This window comes from Lepidochelys kempii, chromosome 1, assembly GCF_965140265.1.
Source record: "Lepidochelys kempii isolate rLepKem1 chromosome 1, rLepKem1.hap2, whole genome shotgun sequence".
NCBI lineage: Eukaryota > Metazoa > Chordata > Testudines > Cheloniidae > Lepidochelys > Lepidochelys kempii.
In genome coordinates, this window is record NC_133256.1 from 134,906,600 (window position 1) to 134,920,987 (window position 14,388).

At 40.1% G+C, this 14,388-nt stretch overlaps 1 protein-coding gene across 8 annotated transcripts in view; it reads right to left on the minus strand.

Moving 5' to 3' along the window:
* GPM6B (glycoprotein M6B) overlaps positions 1 to 14,388 on the minus strand; it is a 137,168-nt gene that overhangs the window by 111,473 nt on the left and 11,307 nt on the right. For 3 of the 8 annotated variants that reach the window (XR_012160183.1, XM_073355213.1, XM_073355174.1), the window contains exon 1: positions 3,496 to 3,580. The exons of 2 other annotated variants lie outside the window; for them this stretch is intronic. Coding sequence is in view for 3 of the 6 variants with exons in the window: in XM_073355213.1 (XP_073211314.1) it covers positions 3,496 to 3,558 (63 nt within the window). In the remaining 3 variants the exon portion in view is untranslated. Of the gene's footprint in view, positions 1 to 3,495; positions 3,648 to 4,023; positions 4,111 to 14,388 lie in introns of those variants that run through there. 3 more of the 8 variants (XM_073355194.1, XM_073355204.1, XM_073355240.1) reach the window with 3 other exon arrangements.

The window sequence follows — 14,388 nt, forward strand, 5'->3', positions numbered from 1 at the left end:
CACCAAAATCTTCAAACCAACATATTCTGTGTTGGTATATAGAAAGGGAAATGGTAGCCGTCTGTCAAGGTTCCTCCCCCACTCTGAACTCTAGGGTACAGATGTGGGGACCTGCATGAAAAACCTCCTAAGCTTATCTTTACCAGCTTAGGTCAAAACTTCCCCAAGGTACAAAATATTCCACCCGTTGTCCTTGGACTGGCCGCTACCACCACCAAACTAATACTGGTTACTGGGGAAGAGCTGTTTGGACGCGTCTTTCCCCCCAAAATACTTCCCAAAACCTTGCACCCCACTTCCTGGACAAGGTTTGGTAAAAAGCCTCACCAATTTGCCTAGGTGACTACAGACCCAGACCCTTGGATCTTAAGAACAATGAACAATCCTCCCAACACTTGCACCCCCCCTTTCCTGGGAAATGTTGGATAAAAAGCCTCACCAATTTGCACAGGTGACCACAGACCCAAACCCTTGGATCTGAGAACAATGAAAAAGCATTCAGTTTTTTTACAAGAAGACTTTTAATAAAAAATAGAAGTAAATAGAAATAAAGAAATCCCCCCTGTAAAATCAGGATGGTAGATATCTTACAGGGTAATTAGATTCAAAAACATAGAGAACCCCTCTAGGCAAAACCTTAAGTTACAAAAAAGATACACAGACAGAAATAGTTATTCTATTCAGCACAATTCTTTTCTCAGCCATTTAAAGAAATCATAATCTAACACATACCTAGCTAGATTACTTACTAAAAGTTCTAAGACTCCATTCCTGGTCTATCCCCGGTAAAGACCAGCATATAGACAGACACAGACCCTTTGTTTCTCTCCCTCCTCCCAGCTTTTGAAAGTATCTTGTCTCCTCATTGGTCATTTTGGTCAGGTGCCAGCGAGGTTACCTTTAGCTTCTTAACCCTTTACAGGTGAGAGGAGCTTTCCCCTGGCCAGGAGGGATTTCAAAGGGGTTTACCCTTCCCTTTATATTTATGACACCGTCATAAATATAAAAGGAAGGGTAACCACCTTTCTGTAAACAGTGCTATAAAATCCCTCCTCGCCAGAGGCAAAATCCTTTCACCTGTAAAGGGTTAAGAAGCTAAGGTAACCCTGCTGGCACCTGACCCAAAATGGCCAATGAGGGGACAAGATTCTTTCAAATCTGGAGCATTTGCTTAATACAGGTTTTTGGGATTGCTTACGTATGCCCCGCAAAAAAAAGAAAAAAAAAAAAAAGGGAGAAGAGGTACAACTACTAGAGCACAACTGACTTACTTTTAATCATTTTTGGAAAACAATCATTTTAATAAATTTTGCAGTTTTGCTAGAACCACTATGCTTTCAGTCTTTCATTAATACAGTTGTCAGAATACCAATTGTTGTCTAGTACTACTGAAAATATTGTATTTTTGGCTACAACAGAATATTAAAGAATCCCTAACAGAGCGACCAGAATATTTACACACTAAACACTAGGTTAGGAGAATGTGCTGTGAACAATCAAATTCTCTTGTCGTCAGTGGAAAACTTAGCATGTCTCTGAAGCCATCAAGATGTCCCAATAAAGCTTTGTCTACATTAGGAAATACAAACCATTCCCACTGATAAGGCACCAAGAGTCTCCAGCAATTTTGTCACCAAAATTACATATAACTAACTATAGAACAGGTGATAACTCTGGTGGGAATTTTCTGATAAAATTCCCTAGAGCAACTCAGTTTTTGTAGTTTCCAAAACACATACACAAACACAAAGAAAAAAAACATCAGTGTGCTTATTTCATAGTATTGTATGATTAATTCCACTTTTCAATTTTGTGTGCAGAATGTCAAAGGAAGTTTGCAATTTAGTTTCCAAATTCAGCACATAAATACTACTTCTAATTTTTTTCTATTACATTAGTGCCTAATATGTGGCCCTGATCCTGCCAGCAGTTCTGTGTGGTCAGACCCCAGGGCCTGCATGGAGCCCCCCGCAAGCCATAATGTCAGGATTTGTACCATAGATCCATAACAAAGTAATTTTTGCACTGTAGTAATCCCTTTAACATCTTAGCAAAGGACAGATGTTATGGCATAACCCAACAGAATACCCATTTTTATTTTGTTTACAGCTTTGGGGAAGGAGGAAAAGGAAGAGAGGCTCGTACACAATAGTCAGTGTCAATTAAATGCACTAACGTATGGCTGAAATTTAGCCCCCGGGCCTGTCTGACCCGCTAACTAAACCAATCCTCTTTTTCTGTTAGTACAAAGTTTATAACCTGAAAAAAACAGAGTTAAGACAACAGTGAATGTGATATCTACATCGCTTTGGGAGAACTAATTTTCTTGCCTGCATTACTAGAAAAGTTTTCTGTAAAATTTAGACACATACTAATAAGTCAAATACATAGAACACAGCATTTAACCAATATAACTTTTAGTTTTAATGATTCCTCAGTAGCGAATGCATGCCTTTATTAACTAAAGATATTGTACACATTTGGGTGTGCAATAAACTTATAGTAAAGTATCTTGTTTTTTGCAGAGGGAATGAGTGTGGGAAAAGGCACTGACTATCTGGGGAATTGCAACTACACATTGCTACACTGTGTCAAAAATGAAAGAGGGGAAAAAAAGTTTCCTGCTGGCTGTCTAAATGACACACTAAGTATTTTTACTCACTGGAAAACAAGCTAAAATCTGTTTTCTTCCCGAATCCGCCTTCACCAATACACCTTCTGAATGCTACTGAAGGATTTTAATTAGGCTGTCTGTTTAGTTTCACTGCCTTGAGAGAAAGATAAAGATGCGCTGCCTTAAAATAAATGTTTTGGAAGAAAATATCAAACTTCACTAGAATTTCACCCGCACACTTGGCTAGATTCACCAGAGTTTGTGCTGTCTAATGCACATGCTGATGTAAGCCCTGGTGGAGATTGCCAATGGCATAAAGTTCACCAGGGAGACAAGTAGTGTGGTGTGAAGCTGCCCCAACCTAGTCCCTGCCAAAGCAGCAGTAAGGGACTAGCACCATCCAGGAAATGACAAGCATGGGCTGCAGCATTGCCAACTCTTGCAATTTTAGCACTAGTCTCAGTTGGTGTTTCTGAAAGCCCCAGCCTCTGGAGCCAAGTAAATATGTGAGAACCTCAGTTTCCATTTAAAAAAAAAAAAAAAAAAAAAGTACCTTTCCATCCATTCCAGCAGAGAAGAAATGCTTAAAAAAAATGTAAAAGGAGAGCACCCTCTGAGAGTCACAACCCAGAAGGGATGTAAAAAGAGCCCAAAATGTATTTCAAAAAGTTTAACCCAATCTCATGATTTTTGGAGCCTAACTCATGAGTTTGGAGTTTGACATTTCTACGGCTGGGAAGGCAACGTAGTCAGGGCAGGCCCGGAACGTGCCCATTCAGTGCTTCCTGACAGAGGTTCTATCAGGCTCCAGCAGGACTTATTTTCTGCTAAGGAGACAGATTTATGAGAAAAAATGAAGGGTATATCAATACTTGCTCTACCTTAGGGTATATCCACGCAGGAGGCCAAGGGGACTCACTTGCAATACATGTTAGTGACACCATCCTGTATCAACTTTTGTGAATAAGTACCCTGTTTTCTTCTGTTTGTACAGCTCCTACTGCAATGGGTCCATAACTAGGGCTTCTAGGTGCTACAGTAATACAAATAAATAAAGTATGAAGACTGAAAATACCACCACATTTTAGTCTATCACAGGGGTGAGCAAACTTTTTGGGCCGAGGGCCACACCTGGGTGGGAAAACTGTATGCAGGGCTGGGGCAAGGTGTTGGGGTGCGGGAGGGAGTGTGGAGTGCAGGAGGGCTCAGGGCAAGGGACTGGGGCAGAGGAGGGGTGCGGAGTGCAGGAGAGGGCTCAGGGCAGGGGGTAGGGGTGCAAGGTGCAACAGGGGGCTCAGGGCAGGGAGTTGGGGTGCAGAAGGGGTGCAAGGCGCAGGCAGGGGGCTTAGGGCAGGGAGTTGCGGGGTGGGGTGCAGGAGGGGTTCGGGCTCCGGCCCGACGCCACTTACCTAAAGCGGCTCTGGGGTGGCAGCAGCGTGCACTGGGGCCAGAGCAGGCTCCCTGCCTGCCCCAGCCCCACAAATCGCTGCTCCAGGAAGTGGCCGGAACCACGTCCCTGCGTGGCCCCTGGGGGAAGGGAGGGACACAGGGCTCCGTTCGCTGCACTTGCCGCACCTCCAGGTACCTCCCCCGAAGCTCCCATTGGCCACAGTTCCCCATTTCCGGCCAATGGGTGCTGCGGGGGGCGGTGCCTGGTGGCAAGGGCAATGGTGGTGCCCAGGGACATGGTGCCGGTGCAGGGCCTGCAGCACCACAGGGGTGGGCAATGCTGCGGGACGGATCCAAAGCCCTGAGGGGCTGGATTCAGCCCATGGGCCGCAGTTTGCTCACCTCTGGTCTATCAACCTTGAAACATCCAATAAAAAATTGGAGGTCTTGATTGCAGACATAGAATGAATGAAACAGGAAATATTAGTTGTGTGTAGTCAGAATCCAGTGCCCTTTTAAAAAAATGTATTTTATCTTTGACAGGCAGAAGGGAATCGAACTGCAGAGGAGCCTTATCTTTAAAAATGTGATGTTATTGTACAACCCATGCTCTGTCCCCTCCTTTGGAAAACCGTTAAGTGAGTGGGATGTATTCTGGCTGATTTCTCCAACATCTGAGAAAGAACACATCTGCAAATTTGTAAGACAGCTATTGATACTATCTTAAAATATAGAACTGGTTTCATTTTACTGCTGGAATATTTAATTCAATAGGAGATAACGAACATGGCAAAAATGTACATCTCCACTCCCCCTCTCCTCCAAAATCTGGTTCCCATTTTCTTATTATAGAGGATTTTGAAATATATAAAATAGAAAAGAACAGCCTAAAAATTTTGTTCATCTGCTTGTCTGAAAAAAATGTCCTCTACTGTTTGTTCTTCTGCCAACATCAACTTCTTAACTGCTGTAAAAATAAACAATACCGATAAAAACAAAGCATTTGTTCCACCAGAGAACACAGATTAAGGCCTTAATATGCTGCGGCACAGTAATCAGGGCAAGTCAACTACAGATATCGCAATATAGTGTTGGGAAGAGAGCTTAGAAAGCCATGCCTTTAAGGCTATATCTATACGTACAGCACTACAGAGGCGCAGCAGTACTGATACATAATACAGATACCAAGGCATAATAAAACCACCTCTCCCACTGACGTAGCACTGTGCTCATGAGTGCTTATGTCAGTGTAATTTACCTTGCTCAGGGGGTGGAATATTCACACCCCTGAGCGACACATTTTGCTGACATAAAATATGTTTACGCTACAGCCTAAGTGTTTAGATGAAGCATTTTAAACACAATCTGAGTACCTTTTAAACACAGCCAAGGAGCTCTAGACATCTTTAAGACATAAAACAAATGTATTTTTACAACTTGAACAATGTAAAGTTTAGGTCATACTTTTGACATTGTAATCTAAGGACATGTATTAGTAAAGCTAAACACTGCCATGCAATTTCCAAATGGAACTATTTGCACAGAATGAACAGGGAGAAGGCAAGATATGAATATTCAGTGGTTACTGCTCTGGTAATTAAAAATTTACAAAATTACAACTGATGTTTTAATTTAACAGTTTCAATCTAAACTATATACACACTTCCTTTGTATTATACATATGAAACCATGCAGTGTAAGGATATAGCCATCCAGGAATTCTCATGATATCATTAGTCAGGATTGGACATTCAGTAGTTGGACATTAGAACTCCAATACGTAACATCTTTGTGCTACACTATTGCACAGTAGCTTTTTTATTGAATCTTCCATTGCTGTTTTTTATGAAGCTTCTATGCAGCAGTGTAAAAGGGAAGTGTTCTTTGAAGAGTGTACTTTCCATAGCACTTGCAAATAGGTAGTTAATATACTAATAGGTCAAGCTAATGCCTCAAATAATCAGTGTAAGAGGACCACTCAGTACATTTATGGTGCAACTTACCTTTTCATCTCTCACTTTCTGGCTCCCATACTCCAGGCTTTCCGCAGATCACCAGCTTTAACACCATGCTGTAGGCCAACTAGAGTTGTTACCCACCTGATTTTTACCCGGACAGTCCGGTTTTTGGCTTCTATGTCTGGATGCCATTTAGGGTTGCCAGGTACCCAGTTTTCAGGGACCTGGGAACCCTAAAGTAGTGTCTAGAGGCACTCCGTTGTGCTATGTAAACACAAAGAGTCCCTGCCCTGAAGAGTTTAGTTTATTACTATTATATTTAAGCCTACCAGTCTCTGACATATTACCTTGAATATTTCAAGGCAACTGTTTGGAGAAATGCATATTTAGGTTATTTAGAGACTAGTGAAAAGAAAGAAAAGAGAAAATTTTTAATTTGATTTCATGTGTTTGCCCTTTCAGTTTTTTATATAAAAAAATTACATGTCACTTTATGGAAAGTTTCTGCAGTTTGTGTTTTCCCCTGAATGGACTGAAACAAATTTAATTGTGTAGTCATGACTGAATAACTACCAAGCAGCTGAATTTGCCAAAATAATGCTTTTCTGCTGCATTAATCAGACTTCTTGTTTTTGTGCTACTTTTTCTCATTTTTTTTTAAATTGAGGCATAATTACATCAACTTCTTCAAACAGGGGGAAGAATGGTCCAGTAGATTAAAAAGGGAGCCTGGGCTGTGGAAGACCTGGGTTCAGTTCCTGCCACACAACACAAATGTCACGTGTAACCCTGGGCAAATCAATCTCTCTGTGCCTTCATTCCCGATCTGTAAAATGGGGATAATAGTACTGCCCTGCCTCACAGGAGTGTTGGGGCTGGGGGATAAAATACTTTAAAGATTGTGAGGTGCTCAGATACTGCAGTGATGTGGGGCCATAGAAATAGATAAAAGTCTTATAGATGTCAAAATAAGACATTTAGTAAGTGTGAACATTAAATGTTTTGTTTCCAAGATAGCACTCTCACTACTCTTTTTCTCCTAGACTTTGGATTAAGGTCATGAACTACATAACTTCCACCCCTCCTTTCCCCTCTTCTGATATTGAGGGTAGGAGGGAAACATGAAAGGGTTAAGAATACAAAGAACATGATGATTTGCAGCTACTTTGTATGTAATATTATGTTGCTCTCCTGCAGATAGGCACATGTTCATATAAATGCAAACATACAGTTTCCTTTGCATGGAAGCTATTGTCTGGCTATGCAGTAATTCACTGAGGTCACACTTTTTTACTATCTTAGCCACTCAATTGTACTGGCTCACAGTCTTCTAAAATCTTAGCCTGTACAGTTTCCTGTAGTCACAGCCATATTTGCCATTGACAGTGTCTTACCATCACAGGATATTGATCTTCAGTTTTGGACAGGCAGTAGACGGAGAAGGGAGAATTCCCACACCTGTATTTTAGTAACTACTCTTCATTGCCAGGCTGAGATGCTGGTATCACAATCATCACTAAAACTGAATTCATAGTGAAATGTGGTGGCATTTAAATAGCATCAGTAGCCAGAAATGCATTTTATCATGTTTTAGCTGACCAGGAGGTTGCACTTCTTCCTGTCTGACAGACGCGGTCTCTGCAAAAGTCAAGCCTGAAGACTACAAATGCAATGTGTTTTGCTTAGTATTGACAAGTGATACCATGAAGAATCTCCAGATGATAAAATGTGAGACAACCTTTATTCTAAATAACCCAGGGTGTGGACAACAGATGACCCTGGTGCACTCTGCCTGATAGTGAATTTAATTCAAAAGTTCTTATCTTGATCATCAAGGCCTTTAAGGAGCTTTAGCCTGGCTTATCTCAGAAACCACCTTTCTCTCCTTGACCATGACCTACCAAGAAAGCGGTGCTCCATGCAGAAACTGTTGTTAATGATACCTTCGATGAAGCTTGGAAGAGTTCAGTCCTTCCGGGTAGCTGACCCTCTGCTACTATCCACCCCATAAGAGATTAAAGTGACCAAGGCATTTTGCACTTTCAGAACAAAAGACCTATCTGTTCATATTAGCTTCCCAATAATAACTTATTTTTAAAATATATTATAACTATATAATATATTATAAATAATAAAGTCATTATGCAAGGTAACCTATTTCCCCTTGTTTTTTCCTACCCCTCCCCCCCCAACTGTTCCTCAGACATTCTTGTTAAACCCTGGATTTGTGCTGGAAATGGCCCACCTTGATTACCATACACATTGTAAGGAGAGTGATCACTTTGGATAAGCTATTACCAGCAGGAGAGTGGGGTGGGGGGAGAGAAAACCTTTTGAAGTGATAAACACCCATTTTTTCATGGTCTGTGTGTATAAAAAATCCTCACTGCATTTTCCACTTTATGCATCTGATGAAGTGAGCTGTAGCTCATGAAAGCTTATGCTCAAATAAATTGGTTAGTCTCTAAGGTGCCACAAGTACTCCTTTTCTTCTTGGGGATGGTAGGTGTGTCACTTTCTGGCCTTCAGGGATCAGCTAAAGCTGTATTTTCTCCCCAGAAGTGTGTGTATAAGACATTCTCACTTAGAATGGCACAAAGTAGTGGATTCTCCATCAGTGACCATTGTTAAATCTAGATTGTATTTTTTTTCTAAAAGGATATGATCTAGGAATTATATTGAGGAAGACTATTACCTGTGATACTTCGAGTCAGACTAGGTGATCAGAATAGTCCCTTCTGGCCTTGGAATCTATTAATCTTTGAAGCAAGGCATGAAGATTAGTCCTCAAACTCATTGTTTTTATAATTTTGGATGTCCTTAGTGATAGATGTGCTATAAAACAACCAAGCATATAATATTTTAATGGAAACACTTTGTCAAACACAGATACACCACTGCACAGAAACACAATTTTTCTGCTGGTATGAGTTATTGACTAGGGTTTTCTTCTAAAAACAAAATTTGCATGCCATGGTGGCATCCATCTTTATAGGTAATCAAAGCACTTTTTAAACCAATGGACCAACACAGATCATTGAGAGTGGAAACATCTGGAAATTTTATGCTGGTTCAGACCAAAAACAGTCCCTCTTTCCCAGTCCCATTATGCTTTATAGTTTTACCTCACATAGTCACTTCTCCTCAAACTCCCATAAACCAACTGGTAATTTAATCCCTAAAATATCATAGCTGATGTTTTAAATTCCAGCTATTCCCTCTGTAGTGCACAAATCAAAACTAACTCAGTGGCTTACCATCAACTTTTCATGAAATCGTGCCTCAGGCTTACCTTTTGCACATATGGTGTGAGTTTGCACTAGGAAACTTTGGCATTTCTCAAATGTTTATAATGGCAGTTGTTCCCTCATGGAAAAATTGCAGCAGTGCCAACAAGCTTTGTTTTTCCCTATTAGCTATGGTGACCATAAATGTGAAACCAGGAATGTATTAACTGGAGATAGTTTAAGGAAATGTGTAACTATCAGTACTATATACCAATTAATTTGAGGTCACATTACTGTTAGGATAAGAACTGGCCTCCTGCCTCCCGAATGACTGCTGTACCTCTGATCTAAATCCTCTCTTCACAACCAATCTCTTAGCTCAAGCCAAGAGAGAACTCCAGAGTAATTAAAATTAACCTGTATTCCTTCAGAAGAGCCTGCTTTGAGTTAGGGCATTACTATTCACTTTGTCAGGGTTTTGGTTAGGTAACTATCTTTTTTCCAAAACCCAGTTGCTTTGAAAAGTTTGGTTTGTGTAACACCCTATGGAATAGTACCTCTTTTAGAAAGTATATGAAGTTAAACATTTCTGTGGAGAAAGTACAGTTTTAGCTGACCCCAGAAGACCAGCAAGTATCCAGCAGGGTGCTATAATGGGTATGGTATCAGTAAAGCTTGTTGGCGATGCCATTATGACATCCGAACCCCAAATCAGGCTACCATGAGGCATGGGGAGGTGCAGGTGATTAATCCACACCAACCCCTGCTCAGCCAAGGCCACCTCCTGTCTTCAGACAGATTCCTTGAGATGGGAGAGGAAGGAAGAGGAACAAGAGACAGGGACCAGGCCCTGGGGGGATGGGAAGAGGTGGAGTAAGGAGCACAGCTTTGTGGTGTGGTTACCAGCAATTAGAAAGGTGGCAACCCTAACACTACTATAGTATAAGTAATAACAAAAAATTTACACTTTAGTAGCTCTAGAGATGGAAGAACCTGGAAATTGTACCTCAGAATACCCTGAGTTCTAAAGTTTCAAGAATTTAAAAGTGAGTTCAAGGACAGAAAAGAGAAACAAAACATTTTTCTCCTTTACATTTTTTTTTAAAGTTTCAAAATGTTTTGCAACATCTGAAATTGGTTGGAGGGTTATTTTGTAATTTATTATGCACGCATCATAAAAAGTATCTGGGCACATTATATAGTTATTATCAATATTTGAATCATACTAAAATCAGAGTTGTTGAGTAACAGCAACTCACAATAGGGAAAAGAAATCAAGCCACTTTTATGCAGGTGCCTAAAGTAGGCATCCAAATTGGAAAGTTTCAGCCCATGGCCCTGATACAGAAACTTGGTAAAGTGTGAAGATTCAGTACCTGCATAGCATCCTACTGAAGTCAACAGTATGTCCATCTGTGCATATCATGTTGCTGGATCAAGGTCTTTTAGTTTTAAAACAAACGTAAGAATGATCATTAAATCAAATAAAGTAGTTCTTTTCACTTTTTTTTTCTGACTACATGTTTTACTTCAATTTCCTGGACCAATAGAGAGCTGGCAGAAATCTAATCAAGAACTTTGGCAAAAAATATAGAATTCTGTATTACACTAATATCTCAGTGTGTCATCCAATGACTATTAAAATCTCCCTATAACAGAAAATAAATAGAATTGCACAACACAAAATGAATGCAAAACACAAATGTTAAAAGCAACAAAGAGTACGTAGTGAAAAGATATTTTCTGGTCAAGATATCAATCACAGACCCATTAAATATGAACGGCTTATTTTATTTATTCTAGTAAGTGACTGAACATAAGTGACGAAAATAAGTGAAAATTCCTAGTGCTCAGTAACTAGAAATGATTGAGGTTTCACAGACATAAGTGAAGACACAGAAGGAAGACTTATCGTTTGCAAAAGATCATCTTCTTAAAAAGTTAACTTCTGATAAGTGCCATTACCATAGGACTTTTTGCACAAATATACAGTAACAAGAGAAGTTTGTAAACATATTCAGAACACTTCTGACCCTTTAAAAACTTCTTCCCAGTTGGTTGAAAACAGGTGAACATCATATGTGCATCTGATAAACTTTAGTCATGACTGCTATACCTGAATACTTGCAATTAATCCTTTCTAAAAAAATGGAATAGCCTTAACTTGTACCACAGCCCACACTATTCTCAATTAGCAGCTATAAGGAATTCAGCCCACCTTTATGGAAATGATCTTATATTTACATTTCCTCAAAAGATCCCAGAGAACATCTGAAACTTTACTAATAGGCTGGGGTAGGGGATTGCTTCAATCATCCAGCAACGATACAGAGCCATCTCTGGGGTTAACCACTTGCAACTTTTCATAACAGTATCGGACAGGAAGGGGAGAATACTGTGTCACAAAGTAGTACTTGTCCACTAGGTCAACATTCTAAACATTTGTATTCTTCATTCATGAAACAGGTATAAATTGGATAGGCTATTTGCAACTGTAGTTTGGGATGAGGCACCCCAGTAAGATAGAGCTACAACCTTCCACCTGAGAACAAGAGTTGATTTTTCTTGTTAATGAGCACAATAGTTTAAAAAATTGAGTGAAACAGTAACTGTACCCTTACAGTTTGAGACAAATGCTTCTTCAAGGCTTGCAGCTGACTTCCAACGCTTAGCACCTTTTTTGTTACCCCTGACATGGACACAGTGATGCGAAGGACCACATTAGTCACATTTCATCAATATTTTCAGACAAAACATCACACAATATGATAATTTCTGGGATACTTGTACTTCCAGATATGGAGATACAAACATACAATTAGGTGAAGAGCTGATTTTTCCCTCTTTCCTAGATCCCAAAAAGACAGTTGATTCTCCACGCTTCTTTGGTTTAGTCATCTGCTTCTAACGGAATACCCTTTACCTTCTTTCATGTTCACTGGGGAATGCTTCAGTGAAGCACTTAGTCTTGTTGCAAGGGTCCCTACGTTATTTTGGAGAGAACTCTAGAGCTTGGGGACTTGTGCTTTTCTCTGTTAGTCACAGTGTACTGGACGAGTATAAAGGCCTTGGTGTTCTTCAAAGAGAGTCAGTCCTACAGAAAGTATGGACCTGTCTTATTAAGGTATCTGTAATAGAACCAGGTAGTGATTGCATTAGAGAACAGAGAGCCATTGCATGTTGTAGAGGCCCAGCTCTACAGATCACCCCACTTAAAAGGCTGTGTGCTGCATTAAGCACTAGCTGCAGCTCCCTTGTGAATTTATAGGTGAACCAAGTACAGAGTATTGCAATAATCCAGCCTGGAGGAAAGGAAAATATGGACCACACTGTAGCCAGTTTCTTGTCTGACAGGCAGCCAGGATAGAAAGCGGACTTCTGACTGTCATTGAGCACCCAAGGTCAGTAGCTGAGTCTAGCGAGGCCTCAAGGCTGAACACTATCTTAACTACTAATGGGTAAATGCCTTCAGTTGAAGCCAATCCCTCACAGTTTCTATCTACCATCAAAGACCAAGCATTACTTTGTTTTTTCCTGGGCTCAGCTTCAACCAGCTCTTCTTCAATCTCCTCCCTGCACTGAGGTGATTGGGAGATGACAGTGTCAACACTGTATGAAAGGGACACGCAGAGTTTTGTGCCACCAACATATTGCTGATACAGGAGATATTGTGAAATGACCTGGGCTATCACTTGTACATTAATTTAAAATAAGAGCAATGCAAGGATTAAACCCTGGTACTCCACCATGTTGGGAGGAGAAGCAGCTGCCCGTTGTGAATCTGTCAGACCCTTTAACTCCCCAAATACAAGTAAGGAGATTTAACATTTGGATAAGAAGTCTATTTTATACAAGCTCACTTTGCTTGTCACATCAAGTCATTCTAGATTTAAAATTATGGGGGAAAGAGAGGCCACAGAGTGAACAAACAAGAACTTGTGCAATATCTGCCTTGCAAGTAATAAGGGTCCCTGTCATAATACATATAAATCAAACCACCTAGCGTCAAAAAGTGCGCCTATGCTACCCTAGCAAGAGGCTTTTTTATATACGTCAGTGATTCTAGGCCAAATTCAATTAACCTGCACTACAACACTTACCAACAGCATATGTTCTAGTCAGACTAGTCTGTGATTCAGATCGTGTGTACAGCTTGTCACTCCCACAAGCATACAGACGTAAATAAATTTCACATCCCCCCTCCCCCCGTTCTCAACTTCCCGTGTACACTTATATGTAGAACAATGAAGGATTAAGCATCGATAGGGATCTTTAAAAAGTATGATAGCTGAAGAGAAATTAAGCTGGCATGATGCCATTTTTGAACCCCTAAGCTCTACATGATGTTGGACAGACAGGGAAGAACACTCCAGGCCGGGAAAAAATAGACTCTTGTTGTGAACAAATAAACGAATAAAAAAAAAAATTTTCTTCCCCCCTCCTTGTCTTCCTACAAAAATATGTTTTTCAAAAAGACAGCATACTCTATAATCAATAGGAGTTCTGTGACGGAACCACTGAGAGCTCTAGTGATATAAACTGAATAGATGTATTACTAATACAATTCTAGATTTCTTTCTAACAGGATAGATGAACTTCAAAATGCAGTTCGTCATCTTAGATCTGTCATAAAATCGGCCTATGTACCTACAGGCATCAACAAATCAAGGAATTGCCACAATACTTACCAAAGAGCTAAACTATGCATGAAACAAGGTAGTTTCCATCCACAGTGGAAACATTTCAGAATACAGTAAGAAAAAGTAGACATACTTTAGTCTACATTACCACTGTCTTGCCTGCATTTCCCTGACACATAATTATAAAACCAAAAAAAGTTACCATACAATACATACATTTTCAGAAGTCAGTTTATAACATCAGCTGTGACCTTCATGTTGCCCTTGGTAGTAACATTTAATACTCCTTATGTTCTCTGCTTCCCAACTGACACAGAAACCGATAAACCCGAAGTCTAACTTATTTCCAAGAATTCTTCCCATTTTCAGACAACTCTCTTCACCACTTCTTTTTTAAACCTGTTTCTCCCATATTTCTCATATTACATTTCCTTTATCTAAAAAAGGAAAGAATCCTCTCCCAAAATATATAAGAGCTGATAATACATCTCAATAGCCTTTAAAGCAGTTACACTTATAAACATGCATATGCATATATTTGCAACTTTCAGCATGCACAT